At 37.9% G+C, this 16066-nt stretch overlaps 1 protein-coding gene across 4 annotated transcripts in view; it reads left to right on the top strand.

Annotated features, from left to right (window-relative positions):
* Positions 1–16066, top strand: part of LOC127409833 (serine/threonine-protein kinase MRCK alpha-like) — a 125008-nt gene that overhangs the window by 76255 nt on the left and 32687 nt on the right. For all 4 annotated transcript variants that reach the window (XM_051644682.1, XM_051644686.1, XM_051644683.1 and 1 more), the window contains exons 6-19: positions 248–341; positions 446–646; positions 1797–2045; positions 2559–2638; positions 2984–3144; positions 5859–5981; positions 7259–7392; positions 9700–9942; positions 10270–10380; positions 11416–11666; positions 12004–12109; positions 14041–14165; positions 15181–15286; positions 15722–15870. In XM_051644682.1, the coding sequence (XP_051500642.1) occupies positions 248–341; positions 446–646; positions 1797–2045; positions 2559–2638; positions 2984–3144; positions 5859–5981; positions 7259–7392; positions 9700–9942; positions 10270–10380; positions 11416–11666; positions 12004–12109; positions 14041–14165; positions 15181–15286; positions 15722–15870 (2133 nt within the window). The remainder of the gene's footprint in view (positions 1–247; positions 342–445; positions 647–1796; positions 2046–2558; positions 2639–2983; positions 3145–5858; positions 5982–7258; positions 7393–9699; positions 9943–10269; positions 10381–11415; positions 11667–12003; positions 12110–14040; positions 14166–15180; positions 15287–15721; positions 15871–16066) is intronic.

The following is a 16066-nucleotide window of genomic DNA, read 5'->3' on the forward strand; positions in this document are numbered from 1 at the left end:
TCTCCACCAATAGCTGGTGTATAGTGGGCGTTCTGGCACACTATGGCTGCCGTCACATCATCCAGGTGGTTGTTGAGAAGATTCCCCTATACCATATACTATGTAGAGCGCTTTGAGTGTCTAGAAAAGCGCCATATAAATGTAATGAATTATTATTAATACTATGGTACTTTTTTGTGGCTGCTGATTTGCTGGTATTTTAGAACTTCAATTAGTGTTTTGTGCTTGTTTGTGTTTGTATAATCAGGGATATTAAGCCAGACAATATCCTGATGGACATGAATGGTCACATACGATTGGCTGACTTTGGCTCCTGCCTCAAACTCATGGAAGATGGAACAGTAAGTTCAACATTCAGTCCTAGTTGTCTCATAATTTCTGAATCTCAGTAAGTGTCATGTTATAACTTACTGTCTTCTTGTGCTTTGTACGTGTTTTCTCTCAGGTCCAGTCCTCTGTGGCAGTTGGGACTCCAGACTACATCTCTCCAGAGATCCTGCAGGCTATGGAGGACGGGAAGGGAAAGTACGGGCCGGAGTGTGACTGGTGGTCTCTGGGTGTTTGCATGTATGAAATGCTGTATGGAGAGACGCCCTTTTATGCCGAGTCCCTGGTGGAGACCTACGGCAAGATCATGAACCATAAAGTGAGTTTGCATCGTATGCCAACATGTGATAGATTTCGTGCATCAGTAATTTGACAGATCTTTGACATATAGATATTCCCGGTGTGTATGTAAACATGGAGTTAAAAGTGAAGTGTGTAATTTTTTCGATGTAAATCTTTTCAATTAAAATATTTTTCCTATACCATTTTAATATGCAAAGACAACTGTAATCAGCTGTCAGACATCATTCCGTTTCTCCATCCTGGCATAACAAAATTGTGTCAACCAATGGTATGAGTTTGGGTCGGGACTATCTGTTTCTCCATCCAATGGCAGATTTGGGGAGTGTTTGAAAGGAAATCGGTTTGAAAAAAGTCATTATTTATGAAATTCCATTTGATGATTCTAGTCGCATAGAAATTACACACTTCAGCTTTAATCGTGGATGTTAACTTCTGAAATCAGTTTGTGGTTAAGTAGCTTAATCTCTTAGTAACCTTTTTTCTTTTGCTTAGAATAAAACAACAAAGTCATTATGAGTGAATTTAAAATTCTTTTTGTCTTTCCTTCACTATTTTATTCTGGATTAGTCATCTGAACCTAACAATGAGGTAAAAATTCACCTTTTCATCAAGGTTCATTGAGTTCTGTCAGGGTTCCCCTGGTCAGAGAAATTGTGATTTCCAGGCTTGGAAAATTCATGGAAATTAATAAAATCCTAAAAAGTAATGGAAATGTCTATTGCGAATATACTGTACACTAACTGAGCACTTTATTAGGAAGACCTGTAGACCTACTTATTCATGCGATTTATCTAATCAGCAAATCATGTGGAAGAAGTGCAGTGCAATAAATCATGCAGATAGGGGTCAGGAGCTATAAGTGAGTGTACATTTTCTAGTTTTGCTAAGTTCAAATAAATTGGCTTGAAATTGCTATTTGTGAATGAAATCAAAAAGTTCTTAATCACAAACGACTGAAAAAGTCATGGAAATTCTTTGGTCAAAAGGTGTGGGAACCCTGTTTTGTGCATAGCTTTACTATCTAGGACTTTGGCAGGACTTATCTAGTAGAGCACATCATAAACCCCTGTAAACTAGTGTAGTTTGGCAGAGATCTGCTTAATTAAGAAAGTCTTGCTCCACAGATATCCACACCCTCACAGATATTCCATCTCTTTCATTCCCAGGAGCGATTTCAGTTTCCCCTTCAGATGACAGATGTGTCTGATGACGCTAAAGATCTGATTCGACGGCTCATCTGCAGCAGAGAACACAGACTGGGCCAGAACGGCATTGATGACTTTAAACAACACCCGTTTTTTGCCGGCATCGACTGGGACAACATCCGCACCTGCGAGGCACCCTATATCCCTGAAGTCAGCAGCCCCACCGACACCTCTAATTTTGATGTGGATGACGACTGCCTCAAAAACTGTGTATGTGTCTTATTTAATTCTCTTATATTAGAGACCATGTAAAGCCAAGGTTTTCTACCGGGGAGCCGCAGAACATGAGTTACTGCAAGGGTTCAGTTGTACTGTATAAAACCTATAGAATTTTGTATGAAATCAAAATAAAACTATTAAAAATATATAAAAACATTTCATGTTATATTCATATTTAACTACTTAAATGTTTCAGAATCTATTTCTTAATGTGGTTAATAATATATTAAGCCTGACAGATCAGTAGTTCAATTTAAACATAAATATATCTTAAAATACAAGAATTAAAGTTTTATGACATTTCTAAATTTATGAATGCAAATTAACAGATGATATGAAGCATTATGTAATTAAATAGTGTTTATATGTAACTGTTCATTCAGTGATCATTTATATACATTTTAATTCTTTCCCCACACAAAAGCCTTAGTCAACTGTGTAGTTGATAGATTATGCATACATTTCCTCCCTTTGAGTCTTGGATTGTTTTCTGAAATATTCTAGGAGACGTTGCCACCGCCTTCCCACACAGCATTTTCTGGACACCACCTCCCATTTGTTGGCTTCACCTACACAAGCAAATGGTGAGTCAGAAGATTATTTATTTATCATGCCTTCCTTAAGTAAGGTATGTATGTTTGAAGACACTTTGCCAATTTGATTTAATCTGTATATCATCATGTGTTTGTGATTAATCCATGTGGAATTGAAGTCCCTTATTAAATTAACAGCCCATGTATGTCACAAAGATGAAAGTCTTTATAGTTTTGGTGAACATGCCCAAAAGGCTTGCTGTTAATGATGTCCTTCAAACATATCCATATTGAAATATATGGAAAATCGCATGTTTCAGCCTTAGTATTATACAACAAGAAATCTCTGTTCTACTCTTTATTTAAGTCTTCTGTGTGGTGTGTGTGGATGTGTAGCACACTGTCAGACCGAGGTTGTCTACAGGAGTCTATTGGACCTGCACAGGTAGATGCTGATCTACAACGCAGTCTGGAGGAGAGCCTGGCCTCCGAGGCCTATGAGAGAAGGATCCAACGCCTAGAACAGGAGAAGACTGAACTTTCCCGCAAGTTACAAGGTGAGGACTAAAAACACTAACACAATCAGAGGTGGGCTAAAGCACATATCTGGTAATCAGAAGGTTGCTGGTTCAATCCCCACAGCCATCACCATTGTGTCCTTGAGCAAGGCACTTAACTCCAGATTGCTCCAGGGGGATTGTCCCTGTAATAAGTGCATTGTAAGTCGCTTTGGATAAAAGCGTCTGCCATTTACATAAATGTAAATGAACACCAGAAAGCTGCGTATCGTGAGAAAGCAGCATTTCCGTTAACATTCACTGTAAAAGCGGTGTACTCTATACATGAGGCTCGGTCAGTAAACAGCTTTCCACAGCAACGTAATTTTCCCGCGATGCTTGTGTACATAACAAACATGGCATCCGAGGAAGACTTCACTATTTTATCCTCTGTTGTTTCGCTTTATTTCCAGATATTTTATTTATATTCCAGAGTTGTTCCTGTTTTTGTTTCCTTACCCTTCTATTGCGACCTGAAGCGAAATTGCACTTCAGTAGTGGGGTTTCCCTCTTTCTTAAAACTCCGGGATTCCCTCAATGTATAAGTGCATATACGTTAATGTGAGGGACTGTCGATATTTTACAGTGGTGTTTATAAATGGGTATAGTTTATACTGTTCTTTTCCCACTGTACTCCCAGAAATGTTTTGTTGACTTGCTGTTGGGCTCCATCGTATGACGTTTTTATTTGGTCTGTTCCACGTACATGCGTACTCTTCAAAAACCTGTTAGAACACCGTTTGTGTGTTTACATAGCCACATAAGCAGCTTTCTCCAGGAGAAACCTTTAGCATTGTTGCATGTTGAGAACCAATGCTCTAAATCATATTTTTCTACTTTTCTTTCTCACTTATAAGGCTGTCATGATTATGAAATTTGGCTGTCGATTAATTGTCAAACAAATAATTGCGATTACGACAATTAATTGTGTGTTTGAGGGCTATGACGATTAATTGTCCCTTTAGGGCTTTCATGATTAATTGTCACATAAATTGTCATATTTCTTAAGGTGCATGTGTGCTTCATACATCTTGAGTCATTTTTACATATTTAACTTCAAATATATAAATCAGATAATACAATAGGGATATAAGATTTCCTTTAAAATTATATGACATTAAAATATGTTTTTAGATATCAAAATATGTCTCTTTTCAACTTTTTAGTTTTGGTCAATTTTACATTTACACTGTTGTTTTTGGAACTCAATTTTATATATATATATATATATATATATATATAATATTTTATTGTATTTATATTATATAGTTAATAATATTATGTGTGTGTATATATATGTATGTATGTATGTATGTATGTATGTGTATATATATATATATATATATATATATATATATATATATATATATATATATATATATATATACACCACTTGAGTATATATATATATATATTTTTTTTTTTTTTTGTATTTATATTTTACAGCTAATATAATATTATGTTATATTAAGCAATAGTAAAATATTTCTGTTCTAATTTCTTCACATTCACACGTTATTTTAATGCTCTTTGAAACACACGAGCCATTATTTCTCATGAAGCAAAACCTTTGAGATTTCATTTCATAATTTTTTCACTCCACAGAAATAAGAGTAAGCATGCTGCGTGTGTCCCCTACTCTGTGTCATTAACAATGTGTGAATGAACCCGCTTTGACCAGGAACATTTGCCAGTACCCGATCTTTAAATTAAAGTGAAACCTGAGTGCTTTGCGTTCACTATCAACATGTATTTTTGTTCGTTTATATTTTCATGGGAGTTTGGCGTGAGCCTCTGCTGATGACGCGTGTATTAAGCTGCGTTCACACTGCCAGCTACTTTGTCGCCGCATGTCGCCAGTGGCTGGTGGTTAGGTCGCTAGTGGTGTGTACGGAGAGTCTAAACAGCACTGTTTCTTTACAATTAATATTATTATTAAAATATTAGTAAGGTTATTAATATGGTACATTTATTCACTATATCTGATCATTTATATGGTTTCGTTTGCTGTCATACATGTAACACACATTTTCAAAACAAATTATTTAATAGTTAATTTTACAGGCTATTTGATGATTTAAACCTACTTAGAATCCCCGCGATCTCAGATTCACCTTTCCACACATAATTTTCCTTAAATATGTCCCTTTACGTGGGCAGAGACATACCATATAACACTGGTAAATTGCTAACAGCAAGGATTAGCCTTTCCTCTATCTTTCCGTCACTGCAGGAGCTGAGAGAGAGAAGGATCATGTGAGCTCTACCATCTTCTCTCGTATTGGCTGTCGCTCCCGAAAGTCACTCTTCTTTTGCATAAAGTTAAACATTTCTCAACTTTGTCACATCGCTAGACACGCCCACATCCGGTCGCCAACGGTCTCCGCCACTCGTGTCGCCGGAAGTTGCCAGCTCTCATTGAAAATGAATGAGATGAGGTCGTTTTGTCGCTGCGTGTCATTGGCAGTGTGAACGCAGCTATAGAGAGTTTGAGAAGCATTTCACACGCTCTTCCAGACAGGAGCTGCTCTGGGTTGTTGTCCGCGGTGCGGCACTCGGAGTTCAATTGAATGGCACGCAAATGCGCCGTTCATGGCATTTATATATTCGCTTAAAATTCCCTTATTTGGGCATTAAAACATGATTGTGCTCAATAATCATACAATTATTTAATAATCGCGACAGACCTAATCAACTTACCTTTTGTCCCTTAGAGTCCACTCAAACAGTGCAAGCACTGCAGTGCCCTGATTCAGACTACCCAGTGAATGCTAATAAAGAGGTAGAGATTCGGAGTTTAAAGAGTGAGATCGACATCCTGAAAAAACAGATAGCAGGTAAGAGATCTCAATTATGGAAGTAGTTGAATGACAAATGACTTATTTGTTGAATTGAAATTAATTGAAAAATAAACACATTGCATTAACAGTACTTTTGGAGATGCAGTTTCATATGGCTGTATATTTTAAGCTGTGAATATTTCAACTGAATTCAACAAAATTTCATCATAAAAATTTAAAAAATAAATATTCACCTTCCAAAGTTCAGTCCCAAAATATTCAGTTTTTTTATTTTATTTCATCTTTATTATTCAACAGGAAATATTCTATCCATTATATTTCGCTTTGCAAATAGCATATACAATTTTACTGGTTAAAATTTGGATGAAAAAAGCAGTAGAGTACCGGTGGTGCACAATCCTCACTTGATGCTACAAGGCTTCACTTCTAGGAAGTGCAATCAGGTGTCGATGAAGACCAAGAGCAACATAGAGAGGTCCTCACCAAATAACCTTTATCATAATCTGTGTGTGATCACATTCAGTTCTGATTTGTTGGGTTATCGAAGTTCCACCTGTAGTGTTGTCAATGTATGGTAGTCCGTTTTTATTAATAAATTTAACTGTAAAGTGGGTTTTCACTACATTTGTCAGCTGTAGGAATGCCGAAGTGACTGATGAAATATTAACAGCATGTTGCTATAAAACTGTGCATTTCTTTTTTATTATTATTATTGACATTTTAATTACAAACAAAACTTATAATACAATTAAGTGCTCCCCCTAAAAAAAAAAAAACAAAACACTGAAATAAATGACTATACAGAAAATTTGAAGAATATTATTCAATTGACAAGTCAAATAAATAAATAAATAAATAAATAAATAAACAGAAATCATGAAAATGTCAGTATTTTTTCCCTAGTGTTTATAAAGTTATACAAGGACGACCATATCCTACCAGACTGCAAAAACTGTGCATTTTTCTTCTATTACCACCACCTTCTACTTCTACCAACAATGGAAATCAGCGCAGTTAGAAATGTTTTCAGTTGAAATATTCACAGCTTATATATACAACCATATGAAACCGCATCCCAAAAAATGCAAGCGCTGTTAATGTTTTTTTTTTTTTAATTAGTTCAATTCAGTATGTTTTTTTGTTTCAAGGACATTTGTCATTAAAATACTTCCATACTCAGTATTGGGTTGGAACACACTCAGTAAGGTCAGAATCCTGGTCTTTGGTCCTTATTGTACTATATTAATTACCACTGAGGACTTCTGGTAAGTGAGATTCCTGTACAAAGACTCAGTAATGTTTTGTTATGTCAGACTCTGGTCAACGGGAACAGCAATCGGAGGAGGCCACCACAGCCTATAGAGACCTGGAAGACTCTTCTAAGGTCATCAAGAACTTAGAGAAACGGCTAAAGAGTGTCACACAAGAGAAAGATGTCCTGCACAAGGTATGTGTTCTTTTTTTACACACAGCTGAAACCAGTCTAAGGTGGTTTGCTGGTCATCACTGGTTTAAGATGGCCTAGCTGGTCTCCCAGCCTGGCAAAGCTGGTGTTCAGCTGGTCTAGATGATCGACTAGCTGATCCCCCAACCTGACCAGTTGAAAAGTCTCCAAAAGCTCTGCTTGGTAGAACACCAAAGGCTGGTGTAAGGCTTTTTTATCAGGGTAATGACTATAAATTTCCATCTAGAAGCCACGTAAAACCAGCTACCATCAGAAGCTAGTATAGCCAGTCACATCGACCTTAGCTGAACCATGAAAGTTAACTGTTCACTCTTTAGCTTAATTACTACCAGGGCTTAACATGAATGTTTTGGCTAACTGGCCACTGTGATTAGTGGTATTTCAAAGTCACTAGCCATTCAGTATTTTCACTGGCCAAAATCCCCTGTCCCACAAAAAGTGACGAAACTAACTGAAGACTTTAACTGCATGCATTTGTTTTGGACATTTTATTTTAACAAGAAATATATGAGCTCAGCAGGACCCAAGCCTAATGATTTAAGTCAACTCTTAGAATACACTGTGTAACAATTTAAAAAAAAATTTTTTTTTGGGTAGTAAGTGTTATTTCTTAATTGCTTATGCCCCAAAAGTATAGAAAATGGCTATTATTCCCCACAAACTTTGCTTTTGTGACCAGGACAGTGATATTTTGAAATGTACCTATTTCCAATGAGAAAACAGGCGAATTTGTGTCTTTTCGATCACATAAAGTCAGAAAAAATCAACATATGAATCCAAATTAACATGTATTTATACTAAAGTAATACAAAAATGACTACAAATGATTTCGAAGTGAGTAGGTTTTCGAGATTTACGATTATACTGTAAATCACTTTTACAAATCAGCCCCCAAATGTAGTCTCCCATCATGTTCTCATTATACTGTCCTTGGTAGTGGCGTTCAATGTCCAGTATATCCTGATGGAAGTGCTCGCCTTTCTCCTCTGAGTACATTCCCATGTTCTCCTTGAATTTATCAAGATTTATTGCAGTGTTACTGCAATAAAACATTTTAGTTTGGATAATGATGTGTATTTAAAAAAACTTGTAACTGATGTTGATGCAGGGTGCACTGTTATCTCTTTACCTCTTCATTTCCATTTATAATGTCAGGACTGTATAGCAGTTTGAGAGGTTCGACTTACTCCATATAGAGCTTTTTACTAGAACGTTCTTTGTAGAAATCAAATGGGTCACATAAGTTGTGTGGTCTCTGCTGGTTGCAACAATATCGAAGCCCGTCTGAATCTCTCAAGTTTCGCTTTGCTGTCCCAGAGCTCTGGCTCTATCTCTGGAGCACACTGATGTATGCTGTGGCGGTTCGCGCGAAACCACGGCTCATTCTCCCCGCTGAGATGCGCATGTCAGATATGAGAAGCATATTTACTGCTTATAAAATGCTGGATGCGAGATGAATACAATCAACTATGCTTCGGCTGCGGTCACCTGCCAAAGTGGCTAGTAAGTGTGATGGAGTGACCCGCCACTGCCGATTTCTACCCGCATTTGGTGGGTGTTAATGTCAAGCCCTGAATACCATTACATGCCTGATACTATTTAGTAAGTTAAATTACATTTTATTCAATGTGATTACTTGTGTTAAAGGGATAGTTCACCCAAAAATGAATATTCTCTCATCATTTACTTAACCTCATGCCATCCCAGATGTGTATGACTTTCTTTCTTCTGCTGAGCACAAATAGTATTTTAATAATATTTTGCAAGTGAATGGGAACCAACATTTTGAAACTCCAAAAAGAATAACAGCATAAAAGTAATCTATAACACTCCAGTGGTTACATCTATATCTTCAGAAGCGATATGATAAGTGTGGGTGAGAAACAGACAAATATTCCTTTTTTACTATAAATTATCTTCCCTGCCCAGTAGGTGGTGATATCACAAAGAATGCAAATCACCAAAAACAAAAGAAGAACCTGGAAGTGGATTTTTTTGTAAAAAGAAAAGTACTTAAATATTGATCTGTTTCTCACCCACACTTATATCATTTCTGAAGATATGGATTGAACCGCTAGAGTCTTATGGATTACTTTTATGCTGCCTCTGTGTGTGAAAATATTGGTACCCATTCACTTGCATTTTATGGATAGACAGAGCTGAAATATTTGTCTAAAAATCTTCATTTTTGTTCTGCAGAAAAATAAATAGATAAATACACATCTGGGTTGGCATGAGAGTGAGTAAATAATGAGAGAACTTAAATTTTTTGTGAACTATTCCTTTAAGGAGCTGCTAGATTTGGTGGAAAAAATGAAAGCTCAAGGGAAGGAGCTGAAGGAGGCTCACACTCAGAAAAAGATGGCCATGGAGGAATTCTCTGTGCTGAACGGAGAGCTTAGCGATCTGCGCTCACATAAGCAGTGGCTGAGCCGACAGCTTCGAGACAAAGAGGAGGAGCTGGAGGGAGTGTCGCAGAAACTGGAGGCTCTGCGGCTAGATATCCGCAAGGCTGAGAGAGTACGCAAAGAGGTATGTGTACGCAATCCCAAGCCATGTTGTACTATACACTACACACTACAAAAGTGTGGACACACCTACTCAATCTTTATTATTATGGTTCCCACCTTTTAAAATAATAGTAAAGTCATCAAAACAATAAAACAGATTAAAAGGTTAATTAATAGCATCCATATCTTTGACTGAAAGTGTACCAGAATTTTACCTTGTGGACTTTCCTAGTAGTTAAACATCAAGGATGAACCCGGAAAGGGGTAAAGTGGTATAAACCTGTAAAGTAGACTGATATCTGTGCATTTGTTGGGTGTGTGTATGATATTTGTGGTGTTTTGCTGTTAGTTCGAGGCCCAGGCTGAGGAACAGGCAACTGAAGCTCAAAAAGAAAGGAAGCTACGAGAGAGGACCGAACAGTACAGCAGACAACTGGAGGAAGAGCTGGAGGGGATGAAGGTGATGTACAGTGCATACACATTACTAGCTGCTTTTCCACTATCGGGCCAGTGCTAGCCAGGGCTATCAACTGGCCAGCCGGGGCTAATAGACCTCGAGCCACAAGACCAAAATCGATCTGCTTTCCCGCCACTGGGCCAATAACTCCGCAGTGTTGCCCAAAAACTCGCCCTTAATATGCCATTAGGTGCCAACGTCACACACCCTGCCCATTTCACAAGCAAGAGGGAAGCTCAAGCTGAGGTATCATGTAATCTAGTTATCTAGAATATCGAGTTTATATCAAATGTAAACAGCAAGATAACTCACTGACTGTAACTGCCATGGTGTCCCAAGTAGTCTCTCCGCTAACAGCGGGACGATGTCCCAGCACACCATCCATGAAAGTTCACCGAACCATGGAAAGTAATTTCTTTGGCCACCGTTATGTCCATTGGGCATTTTAACGGATTTGTACTGTGCCCTCATTTTTCCCAAACCTGTACCGTTGTTTGCTGGATACACAACATGGGAAGTTCGGCGAAACTCCGCCTTTGACATTGACCCGGCCTCAATTCCCTGTTGGCCTTGTTTGGCCCAAGGGTAATTTGGCAAAGGCCATTGGCCCCGAGAAAGCCCAGAGGCACAATGAAGCCCCTGAAGTGACAGTGGGAACGCAACTGGCCCTGGCATGCACTAGCACGCCCTCATTTTGCCCGATAGTGGAAATGCGGCTATTGATAGACCGAAATATCTGCAGGGCCATTTATTGGTGTATATAGATCTATAAACTGATACAATGGTATATTCGAATGGCCCATTTTGAGATTAACGACTTTACAGTAGACATTTTGAGTTAATATTTTGTCAAATACATTTGAATGTATTTGTTATATAATAGTATTATTTCAGCCATTGACCATTGAAAACATGTGCTGTATTTGATTTGGTGTCACTCATGGCACTTGCACCCTTTCTTAGCATTCCCTCTTTTACTCACTCTTTTTCTCCACTTCTATGTTGCACTCACATCTGTCTGTTCTGGTCGTCTTGCAGCAGTTGAAACAGTCTGGGCCCCCCAACACAGCTGTGAGCTCAGACCAGCAGCAGGAGCTGATGCGCTTGCGGGCTGAGCTGGAGAAGAAGAACGTGCAGTACGAGGAGGAGCTGTGTCGCCGCGAGACGCTCCACAGCAGCGAGCTGAAGGGTCTCAAAAAGGAGCTGCACGATGCCGAGGGTCAACACCTCACACTCCAGAAAGAGATTCTCATGCTCAAAGACAAACTGGAGAAAACACGCAGAGAAAGGTACATGTGGGTCACTAAATGGGAGCATATATCTTCACAGTTCAAAACTTTCAGTGATAGCATCAGGTAATTGATGCTGAATCTTTGGCCTCTACTCTTATAAGACAAATACTTCAAATTTTAAATGTGTATATCTGCTAAAAGTTTATTTTGTCAACTTATTGCATATAGATGGATTTAAAGCTAATAGACATGGACTGCAAGCAACAAAACTCCAATCTTTAATCTTTTGATTTAAATATCTTCATGGTAACGTGGTAGCAGAATGTCGCTGTACTGTAAACTTCACTGTACTGTAAACTTCTGATGTTCACCACTTCTGATATGTTTGCAACAGCCAAACAGAGCGAGAGGAGTTTGAGATGGAGTACAAGCAGAAATACGAAAGGGAGAGAGTCCATCTGACAGACGAGAACAAAAAACTCACTAGCGAAGTGGAGAAGGTGAGATCTTAATCGCTCTTAAAAACATATGACATTACATATAAACAATGTGCCATTGCTCATGATATCTATTAACCTTTCTCTTTCATCGCAAAGTATGCATCAAAAACCTGTCTGAAATTCCCCCTTCTCCCATGGCACTCTTTCCCCAATTCTGCAAACATTCCTAGAGAGGGATCGTAACCAGACACACACACAGACACACACACACACACACACACACACACACACACACACACACACACACACACACACACACCAAATGTTGGCGCACCCTATATTTACTTTGGACTGTGGGGAAAATTGGAATCAGCCAGTCAAATAATTCTGCAAGTTTGGATATATCAGATATTAAAGGGCTCCTTATTTTTTATGGCATGGTTATTAAACATTATTAATTTCATATAAATACCTGGAAACCCAAAACACAAAGGCCGTTTAAAACAATAGTGCAGCAGGCCAGAGCTGTCATGTCAAATGCCAGATTGGATGGAGGTTAGAAACATAAGCAAGAATGATGGCATTTGGAAAGAATTAAACCAGAATGTGAAATGGCTGAATAAATTCGCATTCCTTTTAAAGAGGGACCACAGAGGTTTGCATAGATATATAATGTTTGCTTCCTGTCTTTCGCAGGATGTTTACTTTCCTACAGAAAAAAGAGATGATAAATGCTACTGGAGTTAGTCTGGGGTAAATAATAAAATGTGCTGAAAGCGCACCTCTGCTAAACCTCTTGACGTTGAGAGCTGAATTATGAAATTGTTTTGCATTATTGGCAAGCACCGCTATTGCTATTACTCATTCTTCAAACTTTGGAACGTAACTCATCCTTCAATGTTTGTTGTTCCTGCATGAATTATGCCTCAAATCATATGGCATGTTAAGAGGAAATTTGTTATAACTAGGGTTATTGATTTAACATTTTCATTTAGTTCAATTAATTATATAAAAAAATAAATTGTTAAATAATTTAATGCAGTTAATCATGCCCCTCTGACCCGTTTGTAAATTATGTAGTAAAAGTACATATTTTCCTATCATCTGAGAAATTAAAGGCTTTTTACAAGCCTTGTCAGCAGGGGGCAGTCAGTGATTCTCAACAAACCTCACAGGCAGTGAGGTACGGAGCCACTTAGAGAACAGGGTGGGAATTTGTTTTCTGAAATAGTTTTGTGTGCCCTCACAATAAATTTTGCTTCCCCTCACAATTGTTTGCGTCCCCTTGTAATACGTTTTGCATCCCCTCGCAATAATTTGCATTCCCTTGCAATAAGTTTTACTATCCCTCTCAAAAAGTTTTGCGTTCCCTCGCAATTGTTTGCATCCCCTTGCAATAAGTTTTGCATCCCCTCGCATTAAGTTTTATGTCCTCTCAAAATAATTTGCATTTTGCGTTCCCTCTCAAAAAATTGTGCATTCCCTCTCAATAAGTTTTGCATCCCCTCGCAATAATTTGCGTAACCTCGCAATAAGTTTTGCGTTCCCTTGCAATACGTTTTACTATAGTAATATTGCAGTAACTATGAAAAATATAATAAGTAGCCATGTTTTTTTTTTTTTTTGAGGAAACCATGGTTTGAATACAGTATTCTGTATCCATATATTATCCATGGTTTTACTATAGAGTAACCATGGAAATTCTTGTGGTTACTATAGTTTTACTACAAATACCATGGTTTTTTTTTTTTGTAAAACTATAAAAAACATCATTTTTATTTTATTTTTACTTTTCCCTCCTTTACCCTTCTTCCACTATACTGTAATTTCCACCCAACTTCCATCTGTCTTCTTCCTCCCATCTAGTTAATTAAAAAATTATCTTATGGTGCGAAAAAATAAAATGTTAAAAGTACAAATATTCCATGCAGTCTCTCAATTAATATGTCATAAAGGCTGCAAAAAATGAGCATGTCTGTCTCTCTCTTCAGCTGAGCTCTATGTGTGAGCTGATGAGCAGCAGTCACAGGCAGCTGGAGGAGGAGATGAGAGAGCTGGCTGATAAGAAGGAAAGTGTGGCCCACTGGGAGGCGCAGATCACAGAGATCATTCAGTGGTGAGTAGAGCCCTCTACCTGCAACCACTTGATATTACACCTGCAGAGATGTTCACTTGATAACCTTTACCTGTGTCCACATGACTGTGCAGATCCAAATGCGTGTGGTGATTGTGGCCATTCTTCACTTTAATGCATTTGCAGTTTGGTATTTTGAAACAAAAACAAACATCTTTACAGAAGAACTGATATTGCTCTGTGATTATATTTTAGTAGGTAGTGTTTTCTTTTAGGATTTTGCTTTACACTTGTGCATTTAGGATACGATAGGATAGTACTGTATTTATCCCCTGGGGATAACTGTGGCGTTACAGCAATAGAAAAATAGAAAAATAGTTAGTTATTTAAAACACACTGACAACTGCACTGATGAAATATATATTATAATTGCATTTTTCTCCTACACTCTGCTCATACATTATATATACTATATTGTGTAGAATTACAGTATATATATATTAGTCTGTACTGAATATTGTGATGTGTTGTATAACATATTTTATTCTCCTGGATTGTGTACCACATTGCCACGAAACATGTTATATTATATTGTATTTTATTTGAGATTATATTACATATTATACCCTAGTATGGATTATATGTTTTACTTAAATCTAAAAGGTGAAGTGTGAATTTCTGCATCAATAATGTTATCCAACAGAACTGCAAAAATAATTACTGTTTTCAAAAAGGTTTCCCCAACACTCCCCCGTCTGACATTAGTCCCACCCCAGACTTGCACCATTGGTTGAGCCAGAGTTGCTTTGTGAGACTGGTTGGGATGCTCAAACAAGCAGTGCATTTTTATCTTTGAAAGCACCACAGAGTCACAGTGTTTACACTTTTCATGGAAATTAACTTACAAATGGCTTACTTATAGTTGACAGGCATATTAAGCTGTGAGAGAATGTAAACATCTTGACCTATAAATCAGATCTTAATGAGTCAAATATTGCAAATGCAGTCTCACTACGCCAATAAACATCTAAAATTGAGTTGAACTTCACTTGTGCAGGGTGAGCGATGAGAAAGATGCTCGTGGTTACCTACAAGCTCTGGCCACAAAAATGACAGAGGAGCTTGAAGGGCTCAGGAACACCAGCTTGGGGGCCAGAGGAACGGTAAAACACACACACACACACACACACACACACACACGTTGGTACTCCTATAATTACGAGGACTCTCCACAGACATAATGATTTTTATACTGTACAAACTATATATTCTATCCCCTAACCCTACCCCTAAACCTAACCCTCACAGAAACCTCTTGACATTTTTACATTTTAAAAAAAAAAACATTGTTTAGTATGTTTTTAATGCCGTTTGAATTACAGGGACACTAGGGGTGTCCTCATAAACAACACTTATAGCATAATAACCTCGTAATTACTACTATTTAACCTAAAAAAAAGGGTCCTTTTAAACCACAAAAACCAACTCACACACACAGATACACACATTTAAATGGCTGCATAAATAACAGAAAAGGATGAAACACATTCTCCTCTATATGCTCTTCTGATGTGGTGTGGCCTCTATCGATTTGTCAGGACATGCCGTGGAAGATGAGGCGCTTGGCTAAGCTGGACATGTCTGCCCGTCTGGAGCTGCAGTCTGCGCTGGATGCCGAGATCAGAGCCAAACAGACCATCCAGGACGAGCTAAACAAAGTCAAAGCATCCAACATGGCCACTGATTGGTGAGACCACACACATGCATATACTGTATATGCACATACTTCTGCCCAAGTGTACTGAAACTAGAAATTTGGTATGCACAGCTTGGTGGGAAAATTTGTCTGACGACAGAACCATTTTTTTTTTTTTTTTTGTCCAGTGACAAATCTCATGACCAATAAGAAAACCTTTTGCATCAGTTTTGTGATACGCTTTGCT

This window comes from Myxocyprinus asiaticus, chromosome 19 (genome assembly GCF_019703515.2).
Source record: "Myxocyprinus asiaticus isolate MX2 ecotype Aquarium Trade chromosome 19, UBuf_Myxa_2, whole genome shotgun sequence".
In the NCBI taxonomy this organism is placed as follows: Eukaryota; Metazoa; Chordata; class Actinopteri; order Cypriniformes; family Catostomidae; genus Myxocyprinus; species Myxocyprinus asiaticus.